This window comes from Eubalaena glacialis, chromosome 4 (genome assembly GCF_028564815.1).
Source record: "Eubalaena glacialis isolate mEubGla1 chromosome 4, mEubGla1.1.hap2.+ XY, whole genome shotgun sequence".
Classification (NCBI taxonomy): domain Eukaryota; kingdom Metazoa; phylum Chordata; class Mammalia; order Artiodactyla; family Balaenidae; genus Eubalaena; species Eubalaena glacialis.
Genome location: NC_083719.1, coordinates 45,960,385 through 45,981,490, shown reverse-complemented (window position 1 = coordinate 45,981,490; position 21,106 = coordinate 45,960,385). Strand labels below are relative to the sequence as shown.

Here is a 21,106-nt window from a genome sequence, read left to right as displayed (position 1 = left end):
AGTTACAGCTGTTGGAGCATAGTAAAAGCTCCCTTTTCCCTAGCACTGAGAAAGCACCATATATGGAAATTTTCCTTCATAGAAAAGGTATCCGTGTTTGAGTGTGTATGTGCTGGGAGGGGCAACACTATCTGTGTGGCCCAAGTGTAAATATTTTAATCTCCTTAAGGGAAGTATTTGACTAGAGTGTCAAGCATTCCTGTAAAGGTTTTTAAGAAAAAAACATTTATTTATGAAACAACAATAGGTGGATATATTTTAAATAAATTCTCTAGACCTGTTTTTGTCCCCTTAGAGGATATTGTATTTTTAGAACCTGGAACCCTTTAGGTGCACTGCAGTGATAATCAAGATGCTTTTTTTCCTGGTTATAAACTTCATCTTTTACCCAGTTTCCCCAATTTGTTTCAGAATATAAAACAGGTTTATGTCTTTAACTGGCTTTGATCAAAAATTTACCTAAAATATAAAGGAATCTAAAAAGCTGACCCTGATGTTTCAGCTGATCAGAAAGACTTCACCATTTTACTGGCAGACCCCTAAAACACAGGTATTATACACATACGGGCAAAGCCAAGCAGAGCTGGAGTGGCTGCATCTTCTAGGGGGTGATTAGAAAGGCCACATGGGTCTAGTTGCTCACATGGCAGCCTGACATGGCACACTGAGTGAGTACACACACAAAGGAACAAAGAGTTCTAGTTACGAGTCATGCAAACTATAATTTAGAGAGAGAGAGCATTCTTCAGACAGAAAGGCCACCTCCCAAGTATGCCATGCCAAAAATTCCTGATGGAGCATTCCAATAGTATATGAAAATTATTAAACACTTTTTGACCTAGAAGGGTTTTAATCATGACTTTAAGATTTATCTTAGTATTTCACATGCAGCTGCTACCTCAGCCTTGGGATAGCTTGGTAGAGTCTGGATACATTTTTAATATAGTCCCACAGATGCCACACAGTTGACTGAAGGGTGGCACAGAATATCCTCACTGAGCACGAAGAGACACATTGGATAAAGCACATCAAAATGAGCCACTGATTACAGACTACCACGCTCCAAAATTAATGTTGCTTCATGGAAGTTCAGTTAACAATAGACTGTATTTTACTTTAAAACAAGAACATTGCATCCCTGAAAGTCTACCCTCAGCATAGATGTAGTTAAAATTGGAAGTTTAAATTAGTTCCTGAAAGATAACCAATGTGCTGAACCAAAGAGCTGTTATTAATCTGGATAAGAGTTAAGTAGGTGAAATACATATTTGTTTGTTGAGTATATAGATGTCTTGCATAATTGCGGTTGTAGTGGAATTTATAGTTCACATTTAACATAACGCTGCAGCTTTCTGCAACAACCAAAGGCATCATCATAGTTCCCATTCCAAATAAAAATCTTAGCACTTATTTACTAGGCGGGCAAAGGGATAATGATTTTAAGTTAACCTAAAGAGGTGGTTAGAAGTTCATCAAGGCAGTGGAGGCTGCTCAGCGGGGGCAGTGGCAATGAACTAATTCACTGTCTTAAAGCAATTCTTCTTATAAGCCCATAGATAAAATGCTAACTTGTAAACTGCCATCTTAGGACTTAAGAAACTTTATGCACCTTCTACATCCACTCACATCCCCGAAAGCTGAAATGCGGGTCCACTAAATGGCTGTTTAGAGGAAATAATTTCCAGTCCAATTTTTCATTTACATTTAGAACAGAAAGGAATGTCCCCAAACCAAAGCTCTTGGAAGTATCTGCTCAAAACAATCAAGGTTTGATTATAAAAGTAATCGGAGGGATGGGGTGATGAGGAGAGGGGTGACAGAGGAAGAGAAATTTGTTCTTGAAACACTAATTGAGTTGCATCAAAGACAAAAGATGGATGTCTACAATTTACACACTAACACAAACATACACTTTGTAAGATGTCTTTGTTCTTTTGAATACAAATTTAGTTAGGCCATTAGTAAAAATGATCTGTGGTTATTTAAGCTGTTGGCAGACAGAATATGGGAGGTATGGTATGCATGTGTGTGTGTATATACATTTGTGTGCATGATGGCCTAAAGAGTGAAAAACCTTGGAACCACAGTGTTATAAATAATATAGCTTGATGCCAATAGAAGTTTACTTAGTTAATCCTAGGCTGGTTCTTCTTTTGCCAACCTTGATTTTAAAACCAGGATCTCTTGATGAGATTAGGAATAGAGAATTTTTCTCTCTTTCCATGTGCTTTACAGCAGGAGCATAGGTGCTCAATTCATTGAGCTCTGTGACAATCCTTTTTGGAAGCGTCTCACTTAGTGAAGTTCACACTGGGGTAGGGGCTTCAGAACTGAGAATCAATTAGTAAGCCTCTACTTCCATTGAGGTTTGGAAAATAGAAATTATTGGATGTCCCTTGTCACTGACACCTGGGCCATTCTTGCATTATGCTCCCCTGACTGGCATACAGTAGCTCAAGTCTGGTATGTTTGACATTGTGTAAGTGGGTACTTGGCTTAGGTCTTCTGGTTCTAGAGCCATTTAATTTCAATGGCAATTAGCTCTTCAGGGAAGGAGTTTACAAGAGGGCAAAACTCAACTTTCTTTCCAATTTTCTACCCTCTCTGATTTTGCTTTCCATTTTACAATAATATGCATAGCAACGTCCTTCTGAAAAAGCCATCTGAGACATCATATTTAGGTCCTTGACATCTGTACGTATGTATGTGAGATCAGGTCTGAGAGAGGATGGGAAGGTCTTCCTGATTCTATTGCTTCATATTAGATTGTAAAAGTCAGCTTAACAGCTATATCATTTAACATGGCCATTTTCTAGACCATGTTAAAGAAATATTACAATATCATGCAAACAGGCTTCTGTTGCAAACAAATCTGCTTTGATGGCCCCTGCCTTCTCTTTCTTCCCTTCACTTTAATTTCTGTGATTTTTGAAGCTAGTTGCCCCATTAAAATCTAGTACGGCATTAATGTCTTCTTGCCTTCACTAGGCTAAGGTCTACCTTGCAGAGTGCCAAAGTGAAAATTTATTGCCAATTAGTGGATCTTAAGCTAAGAAGATGAGAAATAATAAGAATGTGGATATGCTTAAGACATTCCAAATGCTTTCTCCTGTAATTTTCATCTTCTAACTTACTAGTAATGTATGTGACCTAGTTCCCTGACTTGCAGGCATTTAACACTCCAGAGATCTCTTTAGATATGCATCTTTCCCTATCAATATCCTTGCTCAAAAATCTTGCACTCAATAGTTTCATGGGAAGTGTCTCTATTTTTGAAAAGAGAAAAAAATCTTTAACATGATCACCAAAAAAGGGGAAAGTTCACTTAATGGAACTGCCCTTCCAAATATGCCAATGTGTGCCTGCTGACTTAAAGTCCTAGCTGTAAACAATGCTGGGTGGTGATACAGATGCTGTGTCTCTTTTCAGTCCTCACTTAGAATCGCTGGTGGGATTGGTTTGCTTGTTAATCATATATGGTCTTCAGGAAATCCAGGAGAAAGAATCTCTAGGAGAAAGAACCTGGGTGTTCAAATGGTTTCCTTTCTCCTCTCAAATTGCTTATGGCATCCTAAGATTTTTCTGTAACTCTCAGCTCCAAAGAGTGGTCTCTGAGTAACTTAAGCATGTTTAAAGGCTTACAGAATGGGGATATGCCTTGAAGGTATAAATACTTGGATTGAAAAAGATTAGAGATGATAATTGTCTTTTCCTCAATCTGAGAGCCATGGAGATACTGTTTAAATGACTTCTAGCCAGGTAAAAGAACCTAGGGAAGTGCAAGCAGAAGGCAATGTTTGGGGAAGCAAGCCTACATCCTATGGGAAGAGGGGCTCTAACAAGCTTCAACTTAATCTCTGTTCCAAGAGTTGGTGATGGTTCCAGAAAGTCGTGGTGGTATATGTCATGGGGGGAGCTCAGGCCTTGGAATCCCACTGCTACTCGTATCCTTCTTGGTTAAGACGCTTGTTACATAACACATTCAGCAGATACCTCTGTCTGTCAGTGCCCTCAAATATTCAGAATGTTGGGTGGTGCAGTCTTCGGTTAGGTATTCCTTATTTAAACATCTAAACTAAGACTACTGTTAAAATCTACTTCCAGTCAGGTAAATATTAATCTCTTGGTAAATTTGCAAGGGCCTTAAACAATATTTCAATTTCTTTATAGTCAGTCAATGGTCTTCTCAGTTATAGTAACACTGAAAAATAGATACCTTTCCTGAACAGTAAACCAACCAGATCCATGACAGTCTCCCTAATCATGAGTAACATTTCCACTTGATTTTCGATTGAGAGTAAAGCAAATAAGGTCTCCTGAGATCTCGCCCTGCTCACACCACACACACAACCAATTTCTTGGCTATCATCCCTACAAGTGAATAGTATAATTTGAACCCATAGCCCAAAACTCAGCTGTACTGAAATTATAATCGGAGGTCCCAGCAGTAGCTTAATCTAAGAAACCCGAAACCAAAAGAGCCTAGAAGACAAATAACAAATCACATGCAAACATCAGATGTTTATAGATGGATAGTCCTTACAAAGTTAAGATCACATATTTGCCACTTATTAACACCGGAAATCTCCCCGGAATTGAATGCATGTTCGAGCCACAGACATCAAAGATTTCCCTCAAATAATTATTAGGCAGTATAAATGAAGGCTAATTGACCATTTATAAATGCTATTTTTAGCAACCAACCCCTCTGGAGCTGCCTGTACCGGGACACTAACAGCCACAGTTGGGCTGCGGTGGAGGAGGGGTTTCCCTGAGCCTCGTGTTCTGCTTTGCGGCATTGATGGCTGGATCTGTCTCCAAACTCTCGGACATTTTGTCACAGATGATATCCACGAGACGCTCAAATGTCTGCTTCACATTAACGTTATCCTTGGCACTGGTTTCAAAAAACTCAAAACCTGGAAGAAACACAAAGAAACACAGCTTGGTCACTTCATACTTCTGCTGAAATTAAATGGGACATGGTGATGGTAGGACGGCAGTGGCTGGTAGGTTTGGTTTGGGTGGGAGATGAGAGGCAGGATGAGGTGCCATTTGAACAAATGCTACCATCTTGCTATCCATTAACAAGAGTTATAAAGTGGAATTAGTGATGTTCACATCTTATTTTTCTATAGACAAAAAAAAAAAAAAAAAGCCTTGGCAAGAGCTAGTAAGGACGACATGAAGAATCCTTGACACAGTCTGTCTCTGCCATCTCTTCCTACAACCCCTGGCTCAGCATGAAGCCTCTTCTAATCTTTTCTAGGTCTGTGGTTATTTGGCTTTTTTTTTTCTTTCCTCATTTCAGATTCTACCAAAATTATTAATTTTCATTTTTTCTTTAACTTGAGGCTTAGAAGACTTCATGTTCATATTCTGCTGTGAGAGGGACTCCCAAACTCCAACATAATGCAGCTCTAACTTTTTCCATGTCTGTCCTACTGCTGCCTAGTAAAGCGTTTGAGGGTAGGCCTTTGGTAAATTTCCAGTGTTTAACTGGACATAAGGTGGCACTAAAGAATCATTGGATTTACCCTTAGCGTGCTTCAACCTCCTTTAGGAAATTTGAGTGGTGTTTGTTAGCCTAACAGCCCTCCAGGGCTTTGTATACCATTGCAGCTAGCTACTGGTGCTGATTTTTCCATATCTTCTGTTATCTGTCAGCAGCAATGTTTTATCAGCATCTGGGAAAGGACACGATAAATTTCAAATAAGCTGCCAGAAGTGCAAGAGGTTACAAAAAAATGCAGTGACAGTTTCACGCGTTGACTGATGTGTCACTGTACCTGGATAGAAGCAGCCTTAGTACGCTGCTCTGTACACAGCCTTGTCACTCTATTGTTTGCATTCACATTCCACGGGCTGAGCTTGCCAGTCAGTTGCCATGACAACCTCGCCACTAGGCCAGCCAGAGATTGCTCTGGTCCATCCAGGGGATGTTGATTTAGGATGTATTGGGTTGAACACAGAAATGCTGTCCTAATCCATTCTGAATTTTACACCCTATAAATCCTTCTGGTTACATCTGGCCCTATCTCTGAGGAGCCACATGGATTCAGAATGATTAAATCATGTGATTTCATCCCAGCTCCTGGGGCCAAAAGAGAAAAAAATGGATTAATATTTTGAATCCATGTCAAAATTGCTCTCATGAGCTAGAAATACTTATTTTCTTAAGCAGTATTGAAGATAAACAACAAAAAGCAATTTTCGTTAGAAAATTTAAATTAAAAATTTCAATTTTAATTAGAAATTAAATTTTCTAATTTAGTTAAGATAGATGACTATATCTGAGCTCGAATTTCTTTAGTTACTGTGTATTCTGTTGTTAAAATCCGAGCGAGTAACCACAGGATTTGAGCTGAAGGAGCAAGCATGTGTTAAGCCAGGTTCTATAAAATAGCAGTGAATTTTTCAAGCCCTCTTTGCCTTGTATTTCCCTTTCATTTGTCTCTCTGGATAGTGTTTATACAGCTCTCTTAAATTCCTCATTTCTTTACAGAAAATGCTATCTGGCGTTAACAGAATTCTCTTTTCTAATGTTTGCAGTCTAAAGGGCTAGATCATTCACCTTTCAACAATTTGATCCAGATTTTGGAAAGCGCAATTGCTTAGATCCATACTTGCCTAGATGTCAGAACTATTTGCATCCTTGTGGGGATTTTCTCAGTGTTAACAGGAGGGTGCTTTAAGTCACAAGATACCAAAACCCCACTGAAATCAGGATCCCTAGATGAGATTTGTGACAAATTATGGGATTTTTTTTTCTCCAAAGGTTTCATTTTTCTCTCATCTCTTCTGCTGACACATCTTTTATTTATTAGCATGATTTGGGGGAAGGCACTGAACTTGAAGGGTATCATAAAAGATTTGGCCATTGTAAAACCACAGTAATCCATGCAAACCTTTATCAAATGTGATTCTTTTAATCTGGGCTTTGAGACACACAGTGTTGCTGGTGTACAACTTGAGGTCAGTAAAATGATCCTTGAGCCCAGGAGCCAGAATGCTCTGTGTCTTGACCTTAACCTGGAACCCCAGGAAGAGAACACCATATTATAACAGCCCTCCATTTATCCAGCATGGATGGAGAAGGAGGTGCCATAATGTGGTGAGAGGGATGGATTGTCAGATAGGAGATTTAGCCATAGGAGCAATACTTACTGGCTTTGTGACCATGGGAAAGTCATGTTTTTATTCTTACGTTCCTTATTTATGACATTTGTCTTACATTAGGCTCAAATGAGAAAATATATGTAAAAGTGCCAAGCAAACCAGAAAATGCTATTATATAATTATATAATAATTATATAATTAAATAATACTATTATTATAACAATAATAGTAAGAAACTAACATTTGGGTGGTTACTGTAGAACAGGTACTATCTAAAACACTGTATCTGTAGGGTAGGTGCCAGTATTTTCTCCGGATTATTGATAAGGAAATAGAGGCACAAAATGGCTGAGTACTTTGCTCATTTACTTGATCAGCCAGTAATGGCAAAGCTGGCATTTGAACTAAACCTGAACACTCTCTGCCTCCTTCAGATACTCTGCAGAGCCTACTGTTTGGTTCCAGTTGAATTGGAAGTTCTATGTTAAGTAATACAACAAATTTTCATCAATTTAAATAGGTAGAGAGTGATTAACTAGATTTAACACTCTGGGTGAAACATATGAAACATCTTTTCTTAATGATTCCAAAGGTACTCTGGTATTTTGTGCTGCTTAAGGTTCATCAAGGTGGCCATCAGGACAGCTGTATGTCTATAGAGAAATATGTGAAAGGTTCTGGAAATTAGGCCTCCTCTCATTGACCACATGTGCTGTTTGTCATAAAATGGGATATTCAGGATCAAATTCAACATCATTATTTTAGCATATAGTTGTTTGGATTCAGGGCAAAGCAAGTTTACTGTGCAATAAATGATTCTCCATCCAGGGGAATCAGTATCTTCATCGAAGCAACTCTGTGTGCGACCACACTCCACACCTATGGGTGTCCATGGTGTTTAAAGCTCATGGACTAAATTGTAACCACAAATTCAAACATTTCAGCCTTTATTCTTCTATTAAGTCATTGTTGGGTTTTATGGCCATTACCTCCCAATGTATCATACTAACTTCAACTATAGCGGCATGACCTTGTTCTTAGAAATATTTAACCTCCCATTCATACACATGAACATCAGTGGAAAGCCAGAACTTCAGTCAGTGATCCCTAGGAAACAGTCTTTTTCATAAAACTTTGAAGATCATTTCCAATTTACTAGGTAGGACAGTGTGATTCGGCAGATCAAATAAGTAGCCCAAGGTCACAGAGCAAGCTGATTGTGAAGGGTGACAGAGATCTCCTTATAAATAGGTTACTGACTTAGCCTACAGCCTTGGACACCTGTCCCTCAGACTCTATCATCCAGTATTAATAATTGCAGCATACACATGTTTTCATCAACAAATCAGTGAACACTTTCAATTAATCACAGAAACACTAATCATCCATTCTAATTTCTCTCTGGCACAGAGAGCACTGTTCCCAAGCTGGATTAGCCTTGCACCATGGTTCAGAACATCTTTTTTAAAAAAAATTTTATTGGACTATAAGTTGATTTACAATGTTGTGTTAGTTTCAGGTGTACAGCAAAGTGATTCAGTTATGTACATAAATACATTCATTCTTTTTCAGATTCTTTTCCCATATAAATTATTAAGAATATTAAGTAGAGTTCTTGCTGATTATCTATTTTATATATAGTAGTGTGTATATGTTAATCCCAAACTCCTGATTTATCTGCCGCCACCATGTTTCCCCTTTGGTAACCATGTTTGTTTTTGAAATCTGTGAGTCTGTTTCTGTTTTGTAAATAATTTCATTTGTATTTTTTTAGATTCCACATATAAGTAATATCAACAGATATTTGTCTTTCTCTAAGTGTCTTACTTAGTATAATAATCTCTAGATCCATCCATGTTGCTGCAAATGGCATTATTTCATTCTTTTTTTATGGCTGAGTAACATTCCACTGTATATATGTATCACATCTTCTTTATCCATTCCTCTGTCGATGGACAATTAGTTGCTTCCATGTCTTAGCTATTGTAAATAGTGCTGCAATGAACATTGGGGTGCATGTATCTTTTCAAATTATGGTTTTCTCTGGAAAAAACCCAGGAGTGGGATTGCTGGCTCATATGGCAGCTCTATTTTTAGTTTTTTAAGGAACCTCCATACTGTTCTCCATAACAGTTGTACCAATTTGCATTCCCACCAACAGTCTAGGAGGGTTCCCTTTTCTCCACATCCTCTCCAGCATTTATTGTTTGTAGATATTTTGATGTTGGCCATTCTGACCGTTGTGAGGTGACACCTTATTGTAGGTTTGATTTGCATTTCTCTAATAATTAGTGACGTTGAGCATCTTTTCATGTGCTTTTTGGCCATCTGTATGTCTTCTTTGGAGAAATGTCTATTTAGATCATCTGTCCATTTTTTGACTGGGTTTTTGGTTTTTTGATATAGAGTTGCATGAGCTGTTTGTATATTTTGGAGATTAATCCCTTGCTGGTTGCTTCATTTGCAAATATCTTCTCCCATTCTGTGGGTTGTCTTTTCACTTTGTTTATGGTTTTCTTTGCTGTGCAAAAGCTTTTAAGTTTAATTAGGTCCCATTTGTTTATTTTTGTTTTTATCATTACTCTAGGAGGTGGATCCAAAAAGATACTGCTGTGATTTATGTCAAAGAGTGTTCTGCCTGTGTCTTCCTCTAAGAGTTTTAGTGTCCAGCCTTACATTTAGGTCTTTAATCCATTTTGAGTGTACTTTTGTGTATGGTGTTAGATAGTGTTCTAATTTCATTCATTTACGTGTAGCTGTCAAGTTTTCCCAGCATCACTTATTGAAAAGACTGGCTTTTCTCCATTGTATATTCTTGCCTCCTTTGTCGTACATTAATTGACCATAGATGCAAGGGTCTGTTTCTGAGCTTTCTATCCTGGTCCATTGACACAGCAATTTGTCTTTGCACCAGTACCATACTGCTTTTTTTTTTTTCTAATTTATTTTTTTGGCTGCGTTGGGTCTTTGTTGCTGTGCGTGGGCTTTTCTCTAGTTGCAGAGAGTGGGGACTACTCTTCGTTGCCATGTGTGGGCTTCTCATTGCTGGGGCTTCTCTTGTTATGGAGCACGGGCTCTAGGTGCGCAGGCTTCAGTAGTTGTGGCGCACAGGCTTAGTTGCCCCATGGCATGTGGGATATTCCTGGACCAGGGATTGAACCTGTGTCTCCTGCATTGGCAGGTGGATTCTTAACCACTGTGCCACCAGGGAAGTCAATACCATACTGTTTTGATTACTGTAGCATTATAGTATAGTCTGAAGTCAGGGAACCTGATTTCTCCAGTTCAGTTTTTCATTCTCAAGAATACTTTGGCTATTTGGGGCTTTTTATGTTTCCATACAAATTTTAAGATTTTTTGTTCTAGATCTGCAAAAAATGCCATTGGTAATTTGATAGGGATTGCATTGAATTGGTAGATTGCACTGGGTAGTATAGTCATTTTGACAATATTGATTCTTCCAATCCAAGAACATGGTGTGTCTTTCCATCTGTTTGTCTTCAATTTCTTTCATCAGCATATTACAGTTTTCAGAGTACAAGTCTTTTGCCTCCTTAGGTAGTTTTAGTCCTAGGTATTTTATTCTTTTTGATGTGATGATAAATGGGATTGTTTCCTTAATTTCTCTTTCTGATCTTCCATTGTTAGTGTATATAAATGCAAGAAATTCCAGTGTATTAATTTTGTATCCTGCCGCTTTACCGAATTCATTGATGAGCCCTAGTAGTTTTCTGGTAGCATCTTTAGGATTTTCTATGTATAGTATCATGTCTTCTGCAAACAGTTTTACTACTTTTCCAATTTGGATTCCTTTTATTTCTTTTTCTTCTCTGATTGATATGGCTAGAACTTCCAAAACTATGTTGAATAAAAGTGGTGAGAGTGGGCATTCTCGTCTTGTTCCTGATCTTAGAGGAAATGCTTTCAGTTTCTCACCATTGAGAATGATGTTTGCTGTGGGTTTGTCATATGTGGCCTTTATTATGTTGAGGTAGGTTCCCTCTATGCCCACTTTCTGGAGAGGTTTTATCATAAACGGGTGTTCAATTTTGTCAAAAGATTTTTCTGCATCTACTGAGATTATCATATGGTTTTTCTCCTTCAGTTTGTTAAGATGGTGTATCATATTGACTGATTTGCATATATTGAAGAATCCTTGCATCCCTGGGATAAATCACACTTGATCATGATGTATGATCCTTTTAATGTGTTGTTGGATTCGGTTTGCTAGTATTTTTATTGAGGATTTTTGCATCTATGTTCATCAGTGACATTGCCCTGTAATTTTCTTTTTTTGTGGTATCTTTGTCTGGTTTTGGTATCAGGGTGATGGTAACCTCAAAGAATGAGCTTGGGAGTGTTTCTTCCTCTGCAATTTTTTGGAAGAGTTTGAGAAGGATAGGTGTTAGTTCTTCTCTAAATGTTTGATAGAATTTGCCTGGGAAGCCCTCTGGTACTGGGCTTTTGGAAGATTTTTAATCACAGTTTCCATTTCAGTGCTTGTGATGGGTCTGTTCACATTTTCTGTTTCTTCCTGGTTCAGTCTTGGAAGGTTGTACCTTTCTAAGAATTTGTTCATCTCTTCTAGGTTGTCCATTTTATTGGCATATAGTTGTTTGTAGTAGTTCTTATGATACTTTGTATATCTGTGGTGTCAATTGTATCTTCTTTTTCATTTTTTGTTTTTTAACATCTTTACTGGAGTATAATTGCTTTACAATGGTGTGTTAGTTTCTGCTGTATAACAAAGAGAATCAGCTATATGTATATATATATCCCCATATCCCCTCCCTCCTGCATCTCCCTTCCACCCTCCCTATCCCACCCCTCTAGGTGGTCACACAGCACTGAATTGATCTCCCTGTGCTATGCAGCTACTTCCTACTACTATCTATTTGATATTTGGTAGTGTATATATGTCCATGTCACTCTCTCACTTTGTCCCAGCTTACCCTTTCCCCTCCCAGTGTCCTCAAGTCCATTCTCTATATCTGCTTCTTTATTCCTGTCCTGCCCCTAGGTTCTTCAGAACCATTACTTTTTTTTAGATTCCATATATATGTGTTAGCATATGGTATTTGTTTTTCTCTTTCTGACTTACTTCACTCTGTATGACAGACTCTAACTCCATCCACCTCATTACAAATACCTCCATTTCATTTCTTTTTATGGCTGAGTAATATTCCATTGTATATATGTGCCACATCTCCTTTATTCATTCATCTGTCGATGGACACTTAGGTTGCTTCCATGTCCTGGCTATTGTAAATAGAGCTGCAGTGAACATTGTGGTACATGAATCTTTTTGAATTATGGTTTTCTCAGGGTATATGCCCAGTAGTGCGATTGCTGGGTCTTGTGGTAGTTCTATTTTTACTTTTTGAAGGAACCTCCATGCTGTTCTCCATAGTGGTTGTATCAATTTACATTCCCACCAACAGTGCAAGAGGGTTCCCTTTTTCTCCACACCCTTTCCAGCATTTATTGTTTGTAGATTTTTTGATGATGGCCACTCTGGCTGGTATGAGGTGATACCTCATTGTAGTTTTGTTTTGCATTTCTCTAATGATTAGTGATGTTGAGCATCCTTTCATTTGTTTATTGGTAATCTTTATATCTTCTTTGGAGAAATGTCTATTTAGGTCTTCTGCCCATTTTTGGATTGGGTTGTTTGTGTTTTGATATTGAGCTGCATGAGCTGCTTGTATATTTTGGAGATTAATCCTTTGTCAGTTGCTTCATTTGCAAATATTTTCTCCCATTCTGAGAGTTATCTTTTCATCTTGTTTATGGTTTCCTTTGGTTTCCTTTGCTGTGCAAAAGCTTTTAAGTTTCACTAGGTCCCATTTGTTTATTTTTGTTTTTATTTCCATTTCTCTAGGAGGTGGGTCAAAAAGGATCCTGTTGTGATTTGTCATAAAGTGTTCTGCCTATGTTTTCCTCTAAGAGTTTTATAGTGTCTGGCCTTACATTTAGGTCTTTAATCCATTTTGAGTTTATTTTTGTGTATGGTGTTAGGGAGTGTTCTAATTTCATTCTTTTACATGTAGCTGTCCAGTTTTCCCAGCACCACTTACTGAAGAGGCTGCCTTTTCTCCATTGTATATTCTTGATTCCTTTATCAAAGATAAGGTGACCATATGTGCATGGGTTTATCTCTGGGCTTTCTATCCTGTTCCAGTGATCTATATTTCTGTTTTTGTGCCAGTACCATAGGGTCTTTTTTTTTTTTAATATTAATTAATTAATTTAGTTTTGGCTGTGTTGGGTCTTCGTTTCTGTGCGAGGGCTTTCTCTAGTTGTGGCAAGCGGGGGCCACTCCTCATCGCGGTGCGTGGGCCTCTCACTGTCACGGCCTCCCTTATTGCGGAGCACAGGCTCCAGATGTGCAGGCTCAGTAGTTGTGGCTTACGGGCCTAGTTGCTCTGTGGTATGTGGGATCTTCCCAGACCAGGGCTTGAACCCGTGTCCCCTGCATTAGCTGGCAGATTCTCAACCACTGCGCCACCAGGGAAGCCCACCATACTGTCTTGATTACTGTAGCTTTGTAGTATAGTCTGAAGTCAGGGAGCCTGATTCCTCCAGCTCCATTTTACATTCTCAAGATTGCCTTGGCTATCAGGATCTTTTGTGTTTCCATACAAATTGTGAAATTTTTTGTTCTAGTTCTGTGAAAAATGCCATTGGTAGTTTGATAGGGATTGCATTGAATGTGTAGATTGCTTTGGGTAGTATATTCATTTTCACAATGTTGATTCTTCCAATCCAAGAACATGGTATATCTCTCCCTCTATTTGTATCATCTTTAATTTCTTTCATCAGTGTCTTATAGTTTTTGCATACAGGTATTTTGTCTCTTTAGGTAGGTTTATTCCTAGCTATTTTATTCTTTTTGATGCAGTGGTAAATGGGAGTGTTTCCTTAATTTCTCTTTCAGATTTTTCATCATTAGTGTATAGGAATGCAAGAGATTTCTGTGCATTAATTTTGCATCCTGCTACTTTACCCAATTCATTGATTAGCTCTAGTAGTTTTCTGGTAGCATCCTTAGGATACTCTATGTATACTATCATGTCATCTGCAAACAGTGACAGATTTACTTCTTTTCCGATTTGGATTCCTTTTATTTCTTTTTCTTCTCTGATTGCTGTGGCTAAAACTTCCAAAAATATGTTGAATAACAGTGGTGAGAGTGGCAACCTTGTCTTTTTCCTGATGTTAGAGGAAATGGTTTCTGTTTTTCACCATTGAGATCAATGTTGGCTGTGGGTTTGTCATATATGGCCTTTATTATGTTGAGGTAGGTTCCCTCTACGCCTACTTTCTGGAGGATTTTTATCATAAATGGTGTTGAATTTTGCCAAAAGCTTTTTCTGCATCTATTGAGATGATCATATGGTTTTTCTCCTTCAATTTGTTAATATGGTGTATCACATTGATTGATTTGTGTGTATTAAGAATCCTTGCATTCCTGGGATAAACCCCACTTGATCATGGTGTATGATCCTTTTAATGTGCTGTTGGATTCTATTTGCTAGTATTTTGTTGAGGATGTTTGCATCTATGTTCATCAGTGATACTGGCCTGTTGTTTTCTTTTTTTGTGATACCTTTTTCTGGTTTTGGTATCAAGGTGATGGTGGCCTCATAGAATGAGTTTGGGAGAATTCCTCCCTCTGCTATATTTTGGAAGAGTTTGAGAAGGATAGGTGTTAGCTCTTCTCTAAATGTTTGATATAATTCACCTGTGAAACCATGTGGTCCTGGGCTTTTGTTTGTTGGAAGATTTTAATCACAGTTTCAATTTCAGTGCTTGTGATTGGTCTGTTTATATTTTCTATGTCTTCCTGGTTCAGTCTCGGAAGGTTGTGCTTTTCTCAGAATTTGTCCATTTCTTCCAGGTTGTCCATTTTATTGGCATAGAGTTGCTTGTAGTAATCTCTCATGATCCTTTGTATTTCTGCAGTGTCAGTTGTTACTTCTCCTTTTTCATTTCTAATTCTATTGATTTGAGTCTTCTCCCTTTTTTTCTTGATGAATCTGGCTAATGGTTTATCAATTTTGTTTATCTTCTCAAACAACCAGCTTTTAGTCTTATTGATCTTTGCTATTGTTGTCTTCATTTCTTTTTTATTTTTTCTGATCTGATCTTTATGATTTCTTTCCTTCTGCTAACTTTGGGGTTCTTTTGTTCTTCTTTCGCTAATTGCTTTAGGTGTAAGATTAAGTTGTTTGAGATTTTTCTTGTTTCTTGAGGTAGTGTTGTATTGCTATAAACATCATCCTTAGAACTGCTTTTGCTGCATCCTATAGGTTTTGGGTCATTTTGTTTTCATTGTCATTTGTTTCTAGGTAATTTTTGATTTCCTCTTTGATTTCTTCAGTGATCTCTTGGTTATTTAGTAGTGTATTGTTTAGCCTCCATGTGTATGTATTTTTTACAGATTTTTTCCTGTAATTGATATCTAGTCTCATAATGTTGTGGTTGGAAAAGATACTTGATATGATTTCAATTTTCTTAAATTTATCAAGGCTTGGTTTGTGTCTCAAGATATGATCTATCCTGGAGAATGTTCCATGAGCACTTGAGAAGTGTATTCTGTTGCTTTTGGATGGAATGTCCTACAAATATCAATTAAGTCCATCTTGTTTAATGTGTCATTTAAAGCTTGTGTTTCCTTATTTACTTTCATTTTGGATGATCTGTCCATTGGTGAAACTGGAGTGTTAAAGTCCCCTACTATGACTGTGTTACCATTGATTTCCCCTTTTATGGCTTTTTAGCATTTTCCTTATGTATTGAGGTGCTCCTATGTTGGGTGCACAAATATTTACAATTGTTATATCTTCTTCTTGGATTGATCCCTTGATTATTATATAGTGTCCTTCTTTGTCTCTTGTAATAGTCATTATTTTAAAGTCTATTTTGTCTGATATGAGAACTGCTACTCCAGCATTCTTTTGATTTCCATTTGCATGGAATATCTTTTTCCATCACCTCACTTTCAGTCTGTATGTGTCTGTAGGTCTGAAGTGGGTCTCTTGTAGACAGGATATGTATGGGTCTTGTTTTTGTATCCATTCAGCCAGTCTATGTTTTTTGGTTGGAGCATTTAATCCACTTACATTTAAGGTAATTTTGGATATGTATGTTTCTATTACCATTTTCTTAATTGTTTTGGGTTTGTTATTGTAGGTCTTTTCCTTCTCTTGTGTTTCCTGCCTAGAGAAGTTCCTTTAGCTTGTGTTGTAAAGCTGGTTTGGTGGTGCTGAATTCTCTTAGCTTTTGCTTGTCTGTAAAGGTTTTAATTTCTCCATCCAATCTGAATGAGATCCTTGCTGGGTAGAGTAATCTTGGTTGTAAGTTTTCCCTTTCATCACTTTCAGTATGTCCTGCCACTCCTTTCTGGCTTGCAGAATTTCTGCTGAAAGATCAAGTGTTAACCTTATGGGGATTCCCTTGTATGTTATTTGTTGCTCTTCCCTTCCTGCTTTTAATACTTTTTCTTTGTAGTTAAATTTTGATAATTTGATTAATATGTGTCTTGGCATGTTTCTCCTTGGATTTATCCTGTATGGGAATCTCTGTGCTTCCTGGGCTTGACTATTTCCTTTCCCATATTAGGGAAGTTTTCAACTATAATCTCTTCAAATATTTTTTCAGTCCCTTTCTTTTTCTCTTCTTCTTCTGGATGCCTATAATTCGAATGTTGGTGCATTTAATGTTTTCTGAGAGGTGTCTGAGACTGTCCTCAATTCTTTTCATTCTTTTTTCTTTATTCTGCTCTGAAGCAGTTATTTCCACTATTTTATCTTCCAGATCACTTATCTGTTCTTCTGCGTCAGTTATTCTGCTATTGATTCCTTCTAGAGAATTTTTAATTCCATTTATTGTGTTGTTCATCATTGTTTGCTCTTTAGTTCTTTTAGGTCCTTGTTAAACGTTTCTTATATTTTCTCCATTTTATTTCCAAGTTTTTGGATCACTGTTGCTATCATTACTATGAATTCTTTTTCAGGTAGACTGCTTATTTCCTGTTCATTTGTTTGGTCTGGTGGGTTTTTACCTTGCTCCTTCATCTGCTGTGTGTTTCTCTGTCTTCTCATTTGCTTAACTTACTGTGTTTGGGGTCTCTTTTCACAGGCTGCAGGTTCGTAGTTCCCATTGTTTTTGGTGTCTGCCACCAGTTGGTAAAGTTGGTTCAGTGGGTTGTGTAGGCTTCCTGGTGGAGGGGACTGGTGCCTGTGTTCTGTTTCTTGCCTTTCTGGCAGTCAGGGCTACATCTGGAGGTGTGTTTTGGGGTGTCTGTGAACTTAGTATGATTTTAGGCAGCCTCTCTGCTAATGGGTGGGGTTGTGTTCCTGTCTTGCTAGTTGTTTGGCATGGGATGTCCAGCACTGGAGCTTGCTGGTCGTTGAGTGGAGGGGGGGTCTTAGTGTTAAGAGATAGATCTCTGGGAGAGCTCTTGCTGATTGATATTATGAGGTACTGGGAGTTCTCTTGCGGACCAATGTCCTGAACTCAGTTCTCCCACCTCAGAGGCTCAGGCCTGACACCCAGCCAGAGCACCAAGACCCTGTCAGCCACATGGTCAGGTACGTGGGGAGTTTCTTGCCTTTTGGGAAGTCTGAGGTCTCTGTCAGTGTTCAGTAGGTGTTCTGTAGGAGCTGTTCCACATGTAGATGTATTTTTGATGTATTTGTGTAGAGGGAGTTGATCTCCACGTCTTACTCCTCTGCCATCTTGAAGGTCCTCCCTCATTTCTATTTTTATTGATTTGAGCCTTCTCTCTTTTTTCCTTGATGCGTCTGGCAAAAGGTTTATTGATTTTGTTTGTCTTTCCAAAGAACCAGCCTTCATTGATCTTTTCTACTCTTTTCTTCATTTCTATTTCATTTTTTTGCTCTGATCTTTATGATTTCTTTCCTTCTACTAACTTTGGGTTTTGTTTGTTCTTCTTTCTCTAGTTGCTTTAGATGTAAGGTTAGGTTGTTTGAGATTTTTCTTGTTTCCTGAGGTGAGGTTGTATTGCTATAAACTTCCCTTTTAGAACTGCTTTTTTGCTGCCTCTGATAGGTTTTTGGATCATCATGTTTTCATTGTCATCTGTCTCTAGGTATGTTTTTGGTTTCCTCTTTGAGTTCTTGAGTGATCCATTGGTTATTTAGTAGCTTAGCCTCCATGTGTTTGTGTTTTTTACAGTTTCTTTTTCCTGTAATTGATTTCTAATCTCATAGGGTTGTGGTTGGGAAAGATGCTTGATATGATTTCAATTTTCTTAAATTCATCAAGGCTTGATTTGTGGCCCAAGATATGATCTATCATGAAGAATGTTTCATGTGCATCTGAAAAGAATGTGTATTCTGCTGCGTTTGGATGGAATGTTCTACAAATATTAAGTCCATCTGGTCTAATGTGTCAGTAAGGAAACCCAGGCCTTAAATGATTTTCTGTCTGGATGGTTTGTCCATTGATGAAGGTGAGGTGTTTGTTAAAATCCCACACTACTATTGTGTTACTGTTGATTTCTCCCCTTATGGCTGTTAGCATTTGCCTTATATATTGAGGTGCTCCTATGTTGGGTGCATACATATTTACAATTGTTATATCTTCTTGCTGGATTGATCTCTTGATCATTATGTAGTGTCCTTTGTGTCTTACAATAGTCTTAATTTTATAGTCTATTTTGTCTGATATGAGTATTGCTACTCCAGTTTTCTTTTGATTTCCATTTGCATGTAATAGCATTTTCCATCCCCTCACTTTCAGTCTGTATGTGCCCCTCAGTCTGAAGTGAGTCTCTTGTAGACAGCATATATACAGGTCTTCTTTTTATATCCCTTCAGCCAGTCTATGCTTTGATTGGAGCATTTAATCCATTTACATTTAAGGTAATTACTGATATGTATGTTCTTATTGCCATTTTGTCAATTGTTTTGGATTTGTTTTTGTAGGTCTTTTTTCTTCCAGTACCCTTTTGTTCTCTTGTGATTTGATGACTATCTTTAGTATTAGGTTTGGATTCCTTTTTCTTTTGTGTGTGTGTATCTATTGTATATTTTTGGTTTGCAGTTCCCATGAGGTTTTGATATAGCAGTCTATATATAAACAAGAGTGTTTTAAGTTACTGGTCTCTTAATTTCCATTGCATTTCCAATATCCTGCATTTGTACTCTCCTCGTCTGACAAATGCTGGGTTTGATATCCTATTTTTGTGTGGATGATTTCCTACCTTTACTGTATGTTTGCCTTTACTGGTGAGCATTCCCATTTGTAATTTTCTTGTTTCTAATTATGGCCTTTATTTTCCCCACCTAGAGAAGGTCCCTTAGCATTTGTTGTTAGGCTGGTGTGGTGGTGCTGAATTCTCTTAGCTTTTGCTTGTCTATAAAGCTTTTGAGTTCTCTGTTGAGTCTGAACAAGAGCCTTGCTGGGTAGAGTATTCTTGTTTGTAGGTTTTTCCCTTTCATCACTTTAAATATATCATGCCACTCCCTTCTGGCTTACACAGTTTCTGATGATAACCTTATGGGGATTCCCTTGTGTGTTGCTTTTACTATTTTCTCTTTGTTTTTAATTTTTGTCAGTTTGATTGATTAGAATGTGTCTTGGTGTTCCTCCTTGGGTTTATCTTGTATGGGACTCTCTACACTTCCTGGACTTCTGTGAGTGTTTCTTTTCACATGTTAGGGAAGTTTTCAGCTATAATCTCTTCAAATATTTTCTCAGGCCCTTTCTCTCTCTCTTCTCCTTCTGGGATCCCTATAATGTAAACAATGGTGCATTTAATGTTGTCCCAGGGTGAGGCAGCAGAGAGAGGTGGTACAGACCAGATTTCACTCTTCTGCCCAAGGGATGTGATCCTACACCCTAACATCATACCAGTAGAAGTCTACCTGCAGTAGAATCACCTGAAGTACTTAAACTTCACCCCAGACATACTGAACTGGAATTGTGAGGAGGAGAAGGGTCTTGAATATGCCCTTTAACTAGCTCCTTCCTTAGGTGGTTTCTTACGCACATGAAAGGTTAAGATTCACTAGCCTCTCTACACCCATGTTCATTACAGCATCATTCACAATAGCCAAAAGGTGGAAGCTAACCCTAGTATCAATCAACTGATGACTGGATAAACAAAATGTGGTATATACATACACTGGACTATTATTCAGCCTTAAAAGAAATTCTGACACATGCTACAACATGTATGAATCTTGAAATCATGCAATGTGAAATAAACCAGTCACAAAAATGTCAAATTCAGAAAGACTGAAGGTGGAGGGCCAGAGTCTGGGGAAGGGAAAAACAGTTGTCATTTAACAGGTATAGAGTTTCACTTTTGCAAGATGTTCTGGGGATTGGTTGCAAAACAAAGTGAATACATGCTGAACTGTTCACTTAACATAAAATTTACCATGTTAGCCATTTTTATGTGTATTTTACCAAAATTAAAACAAATCTTAGTGATAAATGCCTCTATTAAGATACAAGAAGAATCTCAAACTTAATACCTCAAGAAACTAGAAAAAGAAGAGAGAACAAAGCCCAAAGTTAGCAGAAGGAAGGAATTGACAAAGATCAGAGTTGAAATTAATGAAGTAGCAACAAACAAAAAAGTAATAGCTGGTTCTCAGAAAACATAAGCAAAATTGACAAACCCATAGCTAGACTCTCCAAGAAAAAAGAGAACTCAAACCAGGAATGAAAGAAGAGACATTACCACAGCAATACAAAGGTTCATAAGAGACTGCCAACAAATTGGACAACCTATGTTTCTAGGAATTTATCCAAGATGGAATCATGAAGAAATAATCTGAACAGAACAATTACTAGTAAGGAAACTGGATCAGTCATCAAAAACCTCTCAAAAAATAAAAGCCCAGGACCAGATGGCTTCACTGGTGAATTCTATCAAAGAAGAATTAATAGCAACACTTCATTTTATGATATCAGCATTACCCAGATACCAAAACAAGGACACAACAAG

The 21,106-nt window shown here is 37.8% G+C and overlaps 1 protein-coding gene across 1 annotated transcript in view; it reads right to left on the bottom strand.

The window, feature by feature from the left end:
- Positions 1 to 4,655: 4,655 nt before the first annotated feature.
- The window catches only part of RAB3C (RAB3C, member RAS oncogene family), a 285,344-nt gene continuing 268,893 nt past the window's right edge, over positions 4,656 to 21,106 (bottom strand). Inside the window, exon 4 of the mRNA XM_061187818.1 lies at positions 4,656 to 4,919. Within this exon, the coding sequence (XP_061043801.1) occupies positions 4,732 to 4,919 (188 nt within the window). The 3' untranslated portion in view covers positions 4,656 to 4,731. The remainder of the gene's footprint in view (positions 4,920 to 21,106) is intronic.